A 14038-nucleotide genomic window follows, 5' to 3' on the forward strand; every position below is an offset into this window, starting at 1 on the left:
CTTAAAAAACTTTCCCTAAAGATATTAAGAAATCTGAGAAGATTGAGTGATTCAAAGATCATTAAATGTCGAAGTAGCTGATTAGGTGTCAGGATTCTGAAAGCTGACATCTAACAAGGTTTACACGTGACGGAGCTCATTAGCTGTCAGGATTTCTCTGACCCCATCGCACTAATTTCTGACCCCCTCGCAGCTAGGACCCTTAGTTTAGTTGGTCCCTGAGACACTCATAGCCCCGAGCTCTGATCTTTAAGATCTAATAAGGATGATTCTTTGTGCATCGAACCTTGTTACGTAGAGAACCAAACCTCAATCCAAACCCTCGCGAGGATTAATGCTTAGAGGCACATAAGATTTACCACTAAAAATTATATGATTCAAGGGCTTCTCTTCTCTTTTCTTTCCCCCTCCCTTTTCGGAGGCCTTCGGGGGGGAGGTGACACCGGGGTTTATTAGACGAACACACTAATTAATAGACTGCGGTCTCTGGTTGTCCCCACTGAAATAGACGCTCATACGATTCGATGCTCTTCGGAATACAGCATAGCTTTGAAAAACTCTTATGAGCTTAGAGGTAGAAGGGAGCAATTTCTGTACATTGCTGCCTGTTGGAGACAATCCAAGCGACCTAAGACCACATTAGTTTATATGCCAAGACCGCTTACCTCGCAAAATTGGTGGATATGGGCTCAAGGTAATGGTCTTAGTGACAATCCGTCTTACCTTTGATTCGCCAGGCCATGTCAAGAAATGCATACCCAGGTGCTCCTGAGGCTCCGGGCCTTGGTGTAAGCGCTATAAAGCCCTAACCACTCGGTGCCTAGGCTTGCCACCGGTCCGATGTCCGGAGACCCTGAATTGAAACCCGCATATTGCAATCTCATCGCATACACGACTTGAGTCTCTGTAACAATTTGATGGAATTGCACCGTCGCGCGCACTCCGTTAAATCAATCCTGTCTTTGAATCTGCGTTGTATACTTTCGCTGCGTTGCCGTCCGTCACTCAAAGCACCGTGGGCAAGACCATCACCAACGCCAAACTGTGCGCAGATGTCAGGCTCAGGCCGGCAGTGGAACTGGGAGTTAAGTCATATACAATACACTGATAATATCCTCTTCAATGCCCGTAAGGAGCGATTTTTAGTGCCTCCTTTCTAGTATTTAGAAATACTAATTATTTTTATTCATTGAAATATAAAACATAAATTAAATTCATTTAATTTTATATATTTCTTTTTTATTTACTAATTGAAATATAGATTTTTTCTATTTAAAAAAATATATTTTCTTAAATTTTTCTATCTAACATAATAATTATATAAAACCTAAAAATCCAAATATTTTTAAATTATTATATATATAGTTATTTTTTATTAATTATTTAATTAAGAACTACATTAGTTATCTAATTATATAATAACTTAAATTATTTAAAAGATTTAATAAAGTTTTTTAGAAAGATAGTAAAAGTATGAATATTATGAAATTAATTTAAAGTAATCTAATTATTCAAGATTTTATTTTTATTTTTATTTTATTTTTATTTTTATTAGTATAAAAATAATCTGTAAAGTTATAATTTTTTTAATTTAAGTAAATTAATTTTAATAAACTTTTTATAAAATTTATTGGTAATTTCTAGAATTAATTTTTATTACAATTAATTTAATTAATTCTAAAAATTATATAACTAATTTAGAGAAAGCTATTAATATTTTACTAATTTTAAAAAGTTAAATAATATTAATCACATATTTATTGAATTATATATAGAAATATATATAGAAAATAGATAATAAATATAAATAATTTTTATAATTAAGAATTTTAATTTATTATATTAAAAAAATACTTACTATTTTCTAAATTGATTTAAGAATATTAAATAAGAATTTTAATAATTTATTTACTATATTAATCTTTAAGTTTTATATTTTTATAATAAATTAATTAGATAATAGTAAATCATTATGGATAATTTATATAACCTAATAGTCACTATAACAGAATATTTATATCTTAATTATAAAATAGTTATAATTATTAATTTAGTAGAATCTATATTTCAAATATCTATATTTTATTATATATTAAAGAAGTAAAAGGTTTTTATTTATAGAACACTAGTAATTTGAATTTATATCTAGTTAACGTTTTTTGTTATAATCCTAATTTTTTAATTATTTATAAAAGAATATAGAATATTATTTAATAATTATATTCTAGAAATAGTTTAAAATTAAAAATTCTGCTAATTATTAATAGATTTTTTACTCTAGTAATTTATAATTTATTAATTAAAAACTTGACTATAATATAAGATATTAATAAACTTTAAGATTAATAAAGGAAAACTATTATTTTATTTTATTCATTTTTCATCTAAGAACTCTTTATTCTTAAATAATATATTCATAAAAATCTTAAGAATAAAAAAACCAGATTATTTAAGAATTTTACATTTTACTTTATTTTATTTATTTTTGAAAAAAAAATTCATATCTTTATATAGATTATTAAAATCTTAATAAAGTTATAATTCACATGCTGAAAAGAAAGTGTCACAAGAGCCTTGGAGGGTGCGCCGCCCGGCTTAAATCATCACGCGGAACTTTAACAAGTTTCTTTGGAGGACGTCCTGCTTCTTCTGCTCCAGCTCCTCCATGTCCCAGCTCACCGAGGCGAATCGGCCTGCAAGCCAGTCGCGTCGCTCACGGGTGAGCCAGACCAGCGTGTCGGCGGCCAGCTCCGGTGTATCGGTCAGGACGGATTGCCTCTCTAGCGGCATGTTCATGGCCAGCTCGGTCTTGACGGCGCCCGGATGGAGCGAGATGGCGATCAAACCCTGCTGGCAGTATTCTGTGTCCATGAATTCGGTGAGGCGACAGAGGGCGAATTTGGTCGTCTGGTAGGCCGACGCACCGGGAAACATGGCATGAGCACCACCGCTGCTGATATTGATGATAGTCTTGGTTTGCGACTTGAGCAGCAGTGGAACGAAGAAGTGGGCGGCGAGATAGGTGCCTTTAATGTTGACCTCCCAAGTCCGCCACCACTCGCGTGGCTCGGAGTCGGCGATGGGTTTCCACTCCTCCAGGTAGCCCGCGTTGTTGATCAGTACATCGAGGCTGCCGCCGAGCACTTCTGCTGCGGTCTCTGCGGCCGCTCGCACTGAGTCCTCCGAGGTCACGTCCACCTTCAGGGAACGCACGAATGGCTGGGGACGGTTTGCCTTCATGGCGGCGTTGTGAACGGCTGTCTCAACGTCGGTCAGGTCCGAACGAGCGAGCATCAGTATCTTCGAGCAGCCCGCGATGGCAAAGCTGATCGCGGTCGCCTTGCCGATGCCCTTGGAGGCGCCTGTGATCAAGACCGACTTGCCCGCCAGGTCAGCTCTGGCGGGATCGATGAACGGGTAAGTGTCCTTGCGCGCCGAGACATAGCCAGCCACAGCAGGCCAATTTGTCAGGGAAGGATCTTGGGCCAACATAGTATTTCTCAAAAGGAGCCCGGAGATGTAGAGTCGGGAAAAAGGATGAGGTGAGAGCTGCGCTTGGAAGCTGTGTTTGCTGTGTTCTTATCATCACGTATAGATCCAAGACGAAGAAGCTGACTAAATAGCAACTCATCCACGATACCATTCCTCAGCGGAAATAGTGTTTCTAACTCCGTCGTGTACTCTTGTCCGTTAACTCCGCGGTTAGAAATTCCCTAGTTTAAAGTAAAATATTTCTCCCCGGCTGCTAGTTGCCTCTTGCGCACCCATCTTAGATAAAGCAGCCGAGCAGAGTATAGGGCTATAATTAAATTTATGTTGTTCGACACTCTGACTCTGTATTCTTCTGAAGCTTATATATAAGCATAAAAACTACGATTTTATGTCAGTCAAAAGGAAGTTGTTAACAGTATAGAAGAGCTTTTAGAAAGATATACTATACTCTAATAGAAGTTTTCTAAATATGCTTATACTGCCGACGCGTACTGCTATGCTATTATTGAATGAATATACCATCCCTGGTGTAACCAGAGAACTAAGGGCTAGTACGTATATTCTTAAGTTATTTCCTAAGTATAAAGAATTAATTATATATAAGCTATCTTCTCCTTGGTACCCGTGATTATCAGCTCGAAGATCCCACTCGTGGACTTCTCAATCGTGTCCGGGGCCGATTCCAGACCCCAGCCCTTGGCAGCGCCGTTGCCCATGTCGATCTGAACCCAGCCGGGGTCAATGACGAAGGTGTTGAGCCACTCGTCCTCGGCGTTGATGCGCACCCCGTACCAGGGAATGATGGACTTGGAAGCCCCGTATGCGGCACTGGGCACGGGGGGCTGACGGCTGATGGGGAAAGTCGCGTCAGTGGGACTGTCACAGATTCTGTAAGGGGACCAACGCATTGTGTCTTACCCGAGCGCTCCAGCACCCGACCCCAGAATGGCGAAGACCGGCTTGATCGTGGTAAGCTCGTGCATGCACCGCTTAGTCTCCAGGGGCTCTCGCGGTGGCTTACTCGTGGTGCTAGTCGTGGAGGCTAAGCGAACTCATATCCTCACTGTTGTATGTCCATGTATATTATAGCAGAGTCCCGAGTCGCTACCAGATCCATCACATCGTCCACGGACAAGTGCCTCGATAGTGTCACTCTCCTCTCAACACTTGACCGGTCTTCCCTGTTCTTCCTACCTGTTCTTTCAGATCACTACAATGGCGCACATTCAAGAACCCGTGGCGATTGTGGGCTTCTCCTGCCGGCTTCTGGGAGGCAACAAAACCCCCGACAAGCTCTGGGAGTTCCTGAACCAGGGAGAGGTCGCACCCCGCAATGTGCCCGAGAACTGCTTCACCTTCGAGAACCATTAGGATGGCTCGCTTAAGCCTGGCACCATGCCCACCACAGGTGGGATGTTCCTGGAGGGGGTCGACCCGGCCGATTTCGATGCCGCCTTCTTCGAGATCTCGGCGCGGATGCCATCTCCATGGATCCCAACCAACGAAAAATGCTGGAAGTAGTGTTTGAGGGATTAGAGAATGGTGGCATTACGATGGAGAGTCTGAAGTGGCAATCAATGGCTTGCTTCGTGGCGTCCTTTGCCACCGGTACGTTCTCCTACCTCTTCCAACCCTAACCCTAACGCCCGTTCTAACCATGGGGGGACGATAGATTACGGTGATCTCCAGAACCGGGACCCTCTGGATCGGGCATCGAAACATGTCATCGGGATTGGACGTGCCAGTATGGCCAATCGATTGAGTTATTCCTGGAACATCAAGGGCCCCAGTGTCATCATCGATACCGCCTGCTCCGGAAGTATGGTGGCCTTGCATCTGGCCGTCCGCCCCCTGCACAACCACGAGTCCGACAGTGCCATTGTGGCCACGAATGACCTCTTTCTCAACCCGTAGCATACTCAGGAGGTTGGCAGTCTGGGCCTGGCTCACTCTTCGACGGGCCTGTGCCACACCTTCGACGCCTCCGCGGATGGCTACATCAAGTCCGAGGCTGTCAGCGCCATTATCATCAAGCGTCTTTCCGATGCGATCCGGGACCGGGATTCGATCCGAGCCGTGTTCGAGGCACTGCGTCCACTACCAACGGACGAACGAACGGCCTGGCTAGTCCCAGCTCCGAGGCACAGGCAGCAACCAATAGACAAGTCTATGCTAGTGCTGGCATCACCGACTTCAACGACACGGCCTATCTTGAAGCCCACGGCAACGGTACGCCTACTTTAGACGATCCGACAATCTGAATTTTTAGTATTTTTAGTATCCTGAATAGTAATCTAGCTATATTAGAATGTATAATAAATCAATATAAAAATTATATAATAGTAATCTATATAAAAATATAGGATAAAAACATATATACTATAACTATTATCAAGAATAGCTTATTTAAAAATATGAGTATAAATAATAAATAGTATAATACTAGAAATTCTAAACTATTTATTTTTTATAATAAATATGATACTCTTTTTGTTTTAAAAAATTAGTTATATAAATATATTTCTTATTATATTGAATAATTTATTAAAATTATTTTCATTAAATATTGTTCTAGTAAGTCTAGTATAGAATCTAATTAGTATAATTAGAAATATAATAATCTTAATAAAAATATTATTATATACTTAATATTTTATAATTATAAAAACTAGCTTTATGATTATTAATTTATATATATTAGTATATCTAGATACTAGATACTTATCTATAATTATTAATACTAATTTAACTTATTTAGTTTTTAATATTATAAGGACTAATATCCTTATAATCTTCGCGATAAGCTTATTATAAAGAAATATCAACTACTCCTGTAAGAATAAGATAAAAGATTATATAAAAGACTAAGTAAATAGCTGTAACTATTATATAAGTAGTAGCTATTTATAAGAATAGAAAACTAATAATAATATTTTAAAATAATATAATACTATCTTTAACTCTTATAAAGAATATTTATTTATTATATTATTTTATTTCTTAATTTTTATAATTTTATTACTTATACTTTATAAAATAACCCAGTAAATAATATCTAGATATTATATATAAAATTAAAATAAAAAGAAATTCTTAGATACTATTATAAAAAATATAATCTTTATAAAAAATAATTCTTTTATAAAAAAAATATAATTCTATATTTAAATACTTTATAAATAACTAAACTTATTCTAATAAATTATAAAACTATAATAAAAACTAGAAATTAATTCTATAAAAAAATATTTATAAATAGATTTAAATAACTTAAACTCTAGTACTACAGAGATTAAAAAAATAAATATATAAATTAATTTATTTATAAATAAGAATTATTATAATATCTATAATTATATTATTTATTATATATTTATTACTCAGCAGAAGTTAATTATAAAAATAAATAATTAAATTAAGAATTAGAAGATATAGATTATAGTAATTTATTTAAATTATATATTAAATAATTTATAAAAAAATAAAGTAGTAGAATTATATTATAAAAAAAATAGATTAATTTTTATAATTTTCTTAAAATATAGTTAAGAAATCTTATAAACTACTTATAAAAAATATAATTAAAAATTCTAAAAATAAAGTTCTGTAAAAATAAATAAGAATTTATATATTTTTAATAATAAAAAAAAATAAAAAATAAATTTAATTATAAGATATAAAATCTAGATATTATATAATTTTATTTTTTTTTAAATTATTCTACTCTGTAATTAAGAGAAAAATTTATAAATAACTAAATTTTTTTATTTTAAAATAAGATTTTATTATATTATTTATAAAATTATATCTAATTTAAAATCAATAATATAAGTAATATAAAAAAAAATCTTATAAATAGAATCTAAAGATTAGAAAATAATAAATTAAATTATATAAAAATAATATTAGATTAATTAAAAATAGAATATTTATAAATAATCTTAATAAATAAAGAGATTAATTATATAAAAATAAATTAATAATAGAATTAATTATAGAGATCTATTAAAATTATAATATATATATCTAAAGAATCTATAGAACTAAAAATATATTTTAAATATAATAAAATTAATTATTTTATAAAAAAATATAGAATAAGTAAAATATTTATAAAATAATTAGTTAATTAAATTATAGTATTACTACTAGACTAAACTAAATTTATAATATATCTAAATTTATATCTATATAGTAGACCTATTCTAAAGAATAAAAAAAATCTTTTTATAAAAATAGAAATAATAATTAATATTAATATAAAAGTTAATCTTATACTTATAATATTTATAAAATAAATTAATTAATTAATTATACTTATAAAAATCTTAGTAGAAGGTATTAGTAAAAAATATAATATAATTAAAAAAATTATAATATTTATAATTATACTAAAGAATATAGAAGAATATTATAAAAAATAAAAAGATTTTATAATTATAATATTTATAATAAATAAAATAATTCTGGGAATATTATAAATTAGAAAATAATAATTATTTATAAAGTTTTATAAATATAAATTAGAGTTTTATAAAAAAAGAGAATTAAGAATATTATAAATTATAATAATTTAGATTAAATAAAAAAATTTATAAAAAACTAAATCTTTATCTAGTAATAATATAATAAATTTATAAAATAATTAAGAATTAAATAATATTAAAATAATATTTAAAATATTATAAAATATTTATAGAGAAGAAGATAGTAAATCTATTATTATAAAAATTAAGAATAAATTTAGAAATAAACTTTTATAAAAAATTTAAATTAAAAATAAAATAAATTTATAAAATATTTTTTATAGAAAAAAAGATCCTGTAAGACTATTTATAAAAAATATTTATAAAAAAATAAATAAAATACTTTAAGTTACTAGTAGAAATACTAGTTTTTTTTATAAAAAAAAATAATAACTTATAAATATATATAGATTATTATAAATTAAATAAATAGATAATTAAGAATATTTATCTATTATTATAAATTAATAAATATATTAAATAATTTATAGAAGTTTAATAATTTATATAATTAAAATTTTATAAAATCTACTACTAAATAAGAATTATAATAAAATATAAATAAAAGATAATTTTTTATATAAAATATAAATTATTTAAATATTTTATTATATTATTTAAACTTATAAATATATATATAAGATTTTAGAGTTTTATAAATTCTTTATTTATAAAATATTTAAATAACTTTATAATTATCTATCTAGATAATATTATTATTTATTTATAAAATCTAGAGTTATATAAGAAATAGATTTATAAGATTTTAAAAATCTTATAAAAAGTAGATTTATATATAAAATTAAATAAATATATTTTTATAATTATAAAGATTAATTTTCTTAGATTTTTAATTAATTATAAGAATATTTATATAAAACTAGAAAAATTTATTATTATTTATAATTAGCTAAAGCTGTAGAGTATAAAAAATATCTTAAAGTTTATTAGATTTATAAATTAGTATAGATATTTTATTAAATAATATTTATAAATTACTATAATAATTACAGATCTAATAAAAATATCTTATAAAAAAAAAAAACTAGATATAATTTTCTAATTTTTAAAATTTATAAAAATTTCTAAAAACTTAAGAATATATTTATAAAAAATATAATAATAATATACTTCTAAAAAAAAGAGTTTATAAAAATAAAAATAAATATCTTTAGATTTATAATTAATAATATACTATTATAGAAAAATTATAAAAAAAATAGAAATTAATAACTTTTTATTTATAGAAAATAATTTAAACTAAATAGAATTATAGTATTTATAATTAGAAACTACTTATAATAATAAAATTTTTTAAAGAATAAAAATATTAATTAAAAGATATAGAATATCTAATTAAAATAATTATTAATTATAAAAACTTATAATATTTTATAATAAATAAAAAATTTTTATAGAGATAAGTTTACTAGATATAATATTTTATAATATTTAAATTTTTTTTAGTATATTAGCTAGAATTATAAAATCTAATAAATATATTATTATAATAATTAGATTATAATTAGAAGATAGTAGAGAAGAATTATAAAAAATTAAAAAAAATAATTTTATAATAATTAAATAATCTCCTGGAATTCCAGGGAGTATAAATTAATCTAAAAAAAATATAAATATTACTAATTAAAAATTTTATAAAAGACTCTAAATAAGTAGAGTCTAATATAACTATAAAAAAAATAATTAAAAAAAAAAACTCTACTATAAAAACTTATCAGAAATATTATTAAAGATAATTCTAAAATTATTAAAAAAAAATTATCTTATAAAAAATATTTTTTTTATAATATAAAAAAAAAAAAACTCCTGTAACTAGGTTAATAAAAAAAAATATAAAGACTAATATCCTTACAATCTTTATAATAAGCTTATTATAAAGAAATATTAACTACTCCTATAAGAATAAGATAAGAGATTATATAAAAGACTAGATAAATAGTTATAACTATTATATAAGTAATAATTATTTATAAGAATAGAAAACTAGTAATAATATTTTAAGATAATATAATATTATTTTTAATAATTATAAAAGATATTTATTTATTATATTATTTTATTTTTTAATTTTTATAATCTTATTATTTATATCCTGTAAAATAGCTTAGTAAATAATATCTAGATATTATATATAAAATTAAAATAAAGAAAAATTCTTAGATATTATTATAAAAAATATAATCTTTATAAAAAATAATTTTTTTATAAAAAAAAAAATATAATTCTATATCTAAAAATTTTATAAATAACTAAATTTATTCTAGTAAATTATAAAGCTATATTAAGAATTAAGAATTAATCCTATAAAAAAATATTTATAAATAAATTTAAATAACTTAGATTCTAGTACTACAGAGATAAAGAAATTAAATATATAAATTAATTTATTTATAAATAAGAATTATTATAATACCTGTAATTATACTATTTATTATATATTTATTATTTAGTAGAAGTTAATTATAAAGATAAATAATTAAACTAAGAATTAGAAGATATAAATTATAATAATCTATTTAGACTATATATTAAGTAATTTATAAAAAAGTAGAGTAATAGAATTATATTATAAAAAAAATAAGCTAGTCTCTGTAAATTTCTTAAATTATAATTAAAAAATTTTATAAATTATTTATAAAAAATATAATTAAGAATTTTAAAAATAGAGTTTTATAAAGATAAATAAGAATTTATATATTTTTAATAATAAAAAAAAATAAAGAATAAATTTAGTTATAAAATATAAAATCTAGATATTATATAACTTTATCTCTTTTTTAAATTATTTTATTTTATAGTTAAAAGAAAGATTTATAAATAATTAAATTTTTTTATCTTAAAGTAAGATCTTATTATATTATTTATAAAATTATATTTAATCTTAAATTAGTAATATAAGTAATATAAAAAAAAGTTTTATAAATAAAATCCAGAGATTAGAAGATAATAAATTAAATTATATAAAAATAATATTAGATTAACTAAAAATAAAATACTTATAAGTAGCTTTAATAAATAAAAAAATTAATTATATAAAAATAAATTAGTAATAGGATTAGTTATAAAAACCTATTAAAATTATAATATATATATCTAAAAGATTTATAAAATTAAGAATATATTTTAAATATAATAAAATTAGCTATTTTATAAAGAAATATAAAATAAATAAAATATTTATAAGATAATTAGCTAATTAAGTTATAGTATTATTATTAGACTAAACTAAATTTATAATATATTTAAGTTTATATTTATATAGTAAACCTATTTCAGAAGATAAAAAAGATTTTTTTATAAAAATAAAAATAATAATTAATATTAGTATAAAAATTAATTTTATATTTATAATATTTATAAAATAAGCTAGCTAGTTAATTATACTTATAAAAATCTTAATAAAAGATATTAATAAGAATATAATATAATTAAAAAAAACTATAATATTTATAATTATATTAGAGAATATAAAAAAATATTATAAAAAATAAAAAAATCTTATAATTATAATATTTATAATAGATAAGATAATTTTAGAAATATTATAAATTAAAAAGTAATAATTATTTATAAAGTTTTATAAGTATAAGTTAGAGTTCTGTAAAAAAAAAAACTAAAAATATTATAAATTATAATAATCTAGATTAAATAAAAAGAGATTTATAAAAAACTAAATCTTTATTTAGTAATAATATAATAGATTTATAAAATAATTAAAAATTAGATAATATCAGAATAATATCTAGAGTACTATAAAGTATTTATAAAAAAAAAAATAATAAATCTACTACTATAAAAATTAGAAGTAGATTTAGAAATAAATTTTTATAAAAAATTTAGATTAAAAGTAGAATAGATTTATAAAAAATTTTTTATAAAAAAAAATCCTATAAGATTATCTGTAAAAAATATTTATAAAAAAATAAATAAAATACTTTAAATTACTAATAAAAGTATTAGTTTTTTTTATAGAAAAGAAAAATAATAGTTTATAAATATATATAGATTACTATAAGCTAAATAAATAGATAATTAAAAATATTTATTTATTATTATAAATTAATAAGTATATTAAGCAGCTTATAGGAGCCTAATAATTTATATAATTAGATTTTTATAAGATCTACTACTAAATAAAGATTATAGTAAGATATAAATAAAAGATAATCTTCTATATAAAATATAGATTATTTAAATATTTTATTATATTATTTAGATTTATAAATATATTTATAGAGTTTTAGAGCTTTATAAACTCTTTATTTATAAAATATTTAGATAATTTTATAATTATCTACTTAAATAATATTATTATTTATTTATAAAATCTAGAATTATATAAGAAGTAGATCTGTAAGATTTTAAAAATCTTATAAGAAATAGATCTATATATAAAACTAAATAAGTATATCTTTATAATTATAGAGATTAATTTTCTTAGATTCTTAATTAATTATAAAAATATTTATATAAAATTAGAAAAAATCATTATTATCTATAATTAGTTAAAGTTATAGAGTATAAAGAATATTTTAAAATTTATTAGATTTATAAACTAGTATAGATATTTTATTAAGTAGTATTTATAGATTATTATAATAATTATAGACCTAATAAGAATATCTTATAAAAAAAAAGACTAAATATAATTTCTTAATTCTTAAAATTTATAAAAACTTCTAAAAACTTAAAAATATATTTATAAAAAATATAATAATAATATACTTTTAAGAAGAAGAGCCTGTAAAAATAAAAATAAATATTTTTAGATTTATAATTAATAATATATTATTATAAAAGAATTATAAAGAGGAATAAAAGCTAATAATTTTTTATTTATAAAAAATAATTTAAGTTAAATAGAATTATAATATTTATAATTAAAAGTTACTTATAATAATAAAATTCTTTAAAAAATAAAGATATTAATTAAAAGATATAGAATATCTAGTTAAGATAATTACTAATTATAAAAACTTATAATATTTTATAATAAATAAGAAACTCTTATAAAGATAAGTTTATTAGATATAGTATTTTATAATATTTAAATTCTTTTTAATATACTAGCTAAGATTATAGAAATTTCTAAATATATTATTATAATAATTAGATTATAATTAAAAGATAATAGAGAAGGATTATAAGAAATTGGAAAAAATAATCTTATAATAATTAAATAATCTTCTAGAATTTCAGAAAATATAAATTAATTTAGAAAAGATATAGATATTATTAATTAAGAGCTTTATAAAAGATCCTAAATAAATAAAATCTAATATAATTATAAAGAAAATAATTAAAAAAAAGAGTTTTACTATAAAGATTTATTAGAGATATTATTAAAAATATTTCTAGAATTATTAAAAAAGAATTATTTTATAAAAAATATTTTTTTTATAATATAAAAAAAAGAAACTCCTGTAACTAGCTTAATAAAAAAAAAAAGATTATAAGTAAATAATTACTTATAATAGATAATTAAATAAGAATTATTATACTTTATAAAAAAGTTATATATCCTAGATAATTATATATTTAAACTAAAAATTCTTATAAAATTATATAATAATCTTATTATAGAATACTTTATAGAGACTAGAACTAAGAAGTTTATTATATATAAATTCTAGTAGCTAGAATTTATAAGTTTTATATAAAAATATTATTATATATATAAAGTATATTAGAAAGAATAGATAATTTATAAAAAATAATAAGAATTACTAAATCCTTTACTAATATTTATATAACTATAAGAAAAGATAATAATAAACTTTATTACTAGACTTTCTGTAAGTATAATAAAAATAAAAAATATATAAAAATTATTTAATAGTATACTAATAATAATAGATTATTTTAATAAAATAATTTATTTTATATTAATTTATAAGATATTATTAGATAAGAGACTTATAATATTATTTTTTAAAAAGATTTTTTATTTATATAGAATACCTGTAAAGATAATTATAAATTAAAAAATAATCTTTATA

At 23.4% G+C, this 14038-nt stretch overlaps 4 protein-coding genes across 4 annotated transcripts; 2 read left to right on the top strand and 2 right to left on the bottom strand.

Moving 5' to 3' along the window:
- Positions 1 to 2548: 2548 nt before the first annotated feature.
- On the bottom strand, positions 2549 to 3792 carry BO97DRAFT_50936 (SDR family oxidoreductase). Its single transcript, XM_025700866.1, has one exon. It carries the CDS (start codon positions 3490 to 3492, stop codon positions 2596 to 2598), a length of 897 nt encoding a protein of 298 aa, XP_025552192.1. The 5' UTR covers positions 3493 to 3792; the 3' UTR covers positions 2549 to 2595.
- A 293-nt stretch (positions 3793 to 4085) lies between these two features.
- On the bottom strand, positions 4086 to 4475 carry BO97DRAFT_424212 (uncharacterized protein; the record flags this gene model as incomplete). The annotated part of the gene is made up of 2 exons (XM_025696949.1): positions 4086 to 4341; positions 4411 to 4475. 2 exons carry the CDS (start codon positions 4473 to 4475, stop codon positions 4086 to 4088), a joined length of 321 nt encoding a protein of 106 aa, XP_025552193.1.
- Positions 4476 to 4707: 232 nt separating this feature from the next.
- Positions 4708 to 5013, top strand: BO97DRAFT_424213 (uncharacterized protein; the record flags this gene model as incomplete). Its single annotated transcript, XM_025696950.1, has 2 exons — positions 4708 to 4812; positions 4864 to 5013. 2 exons carry the CDS (start codon positions 4708 to 4710, stop codon positions 5011 to 5013), a joined length of 255 nt encoding a protein of 84 aa, XP_025552194.1.
- Positions 5014 to 5045: 32 nt separating this feature from the next.
- Positions 5046 to 13838, top strand: BO97DRAFT_424214 (beta-ketoacyl [acyl carrier protein] synthase domain-containing protein; the record flags this gene model as incomplete). The annotated part of the gene is made up of 5 exons (XM_025696951.1): positions 5046 to 5100; positions 5165 to 5334; positions 5407 to 5570; positions 5621 to 5721; positions 13828 to 13838. 5 exons carry the CDS (start codon positions 5046 to 5048, stop codon positions 13836 to 13838), a joined length of 501 nt encoding a protein of 166 aa, XP_025552195.1.
- Between the last annotated feature and the right edge of the window lie 200 nt (positions 13839 to 14038).

This window comes from Aspergillus homomorphus (genome assembly GCF_003184865.1).
Source record: "Aspergillus homomorphus CBS 101889 unplaced genomic scaffold BO97scaffold_15, whole genome shotgun sequence".
In the NCBI taxonomy this organism is placed as follows: Eukaryota; Fungi; Ascomycota; class Eurotiomycetes; order Eurotiales; family Aspergillaceae; genus Aspergillus; species Aspergillus homomorphus.

Bases quoted from the DNA above. Each gene is read 5' to 3' on its own strand.
- BO97DRAFT_50936 (XM_025700866.1), bottom strand. From the start codon at position 3,492: ATGTTGGCCCAAGATCCTTCCCTGACAAATTGGCCTGCTGTGGCTGGC.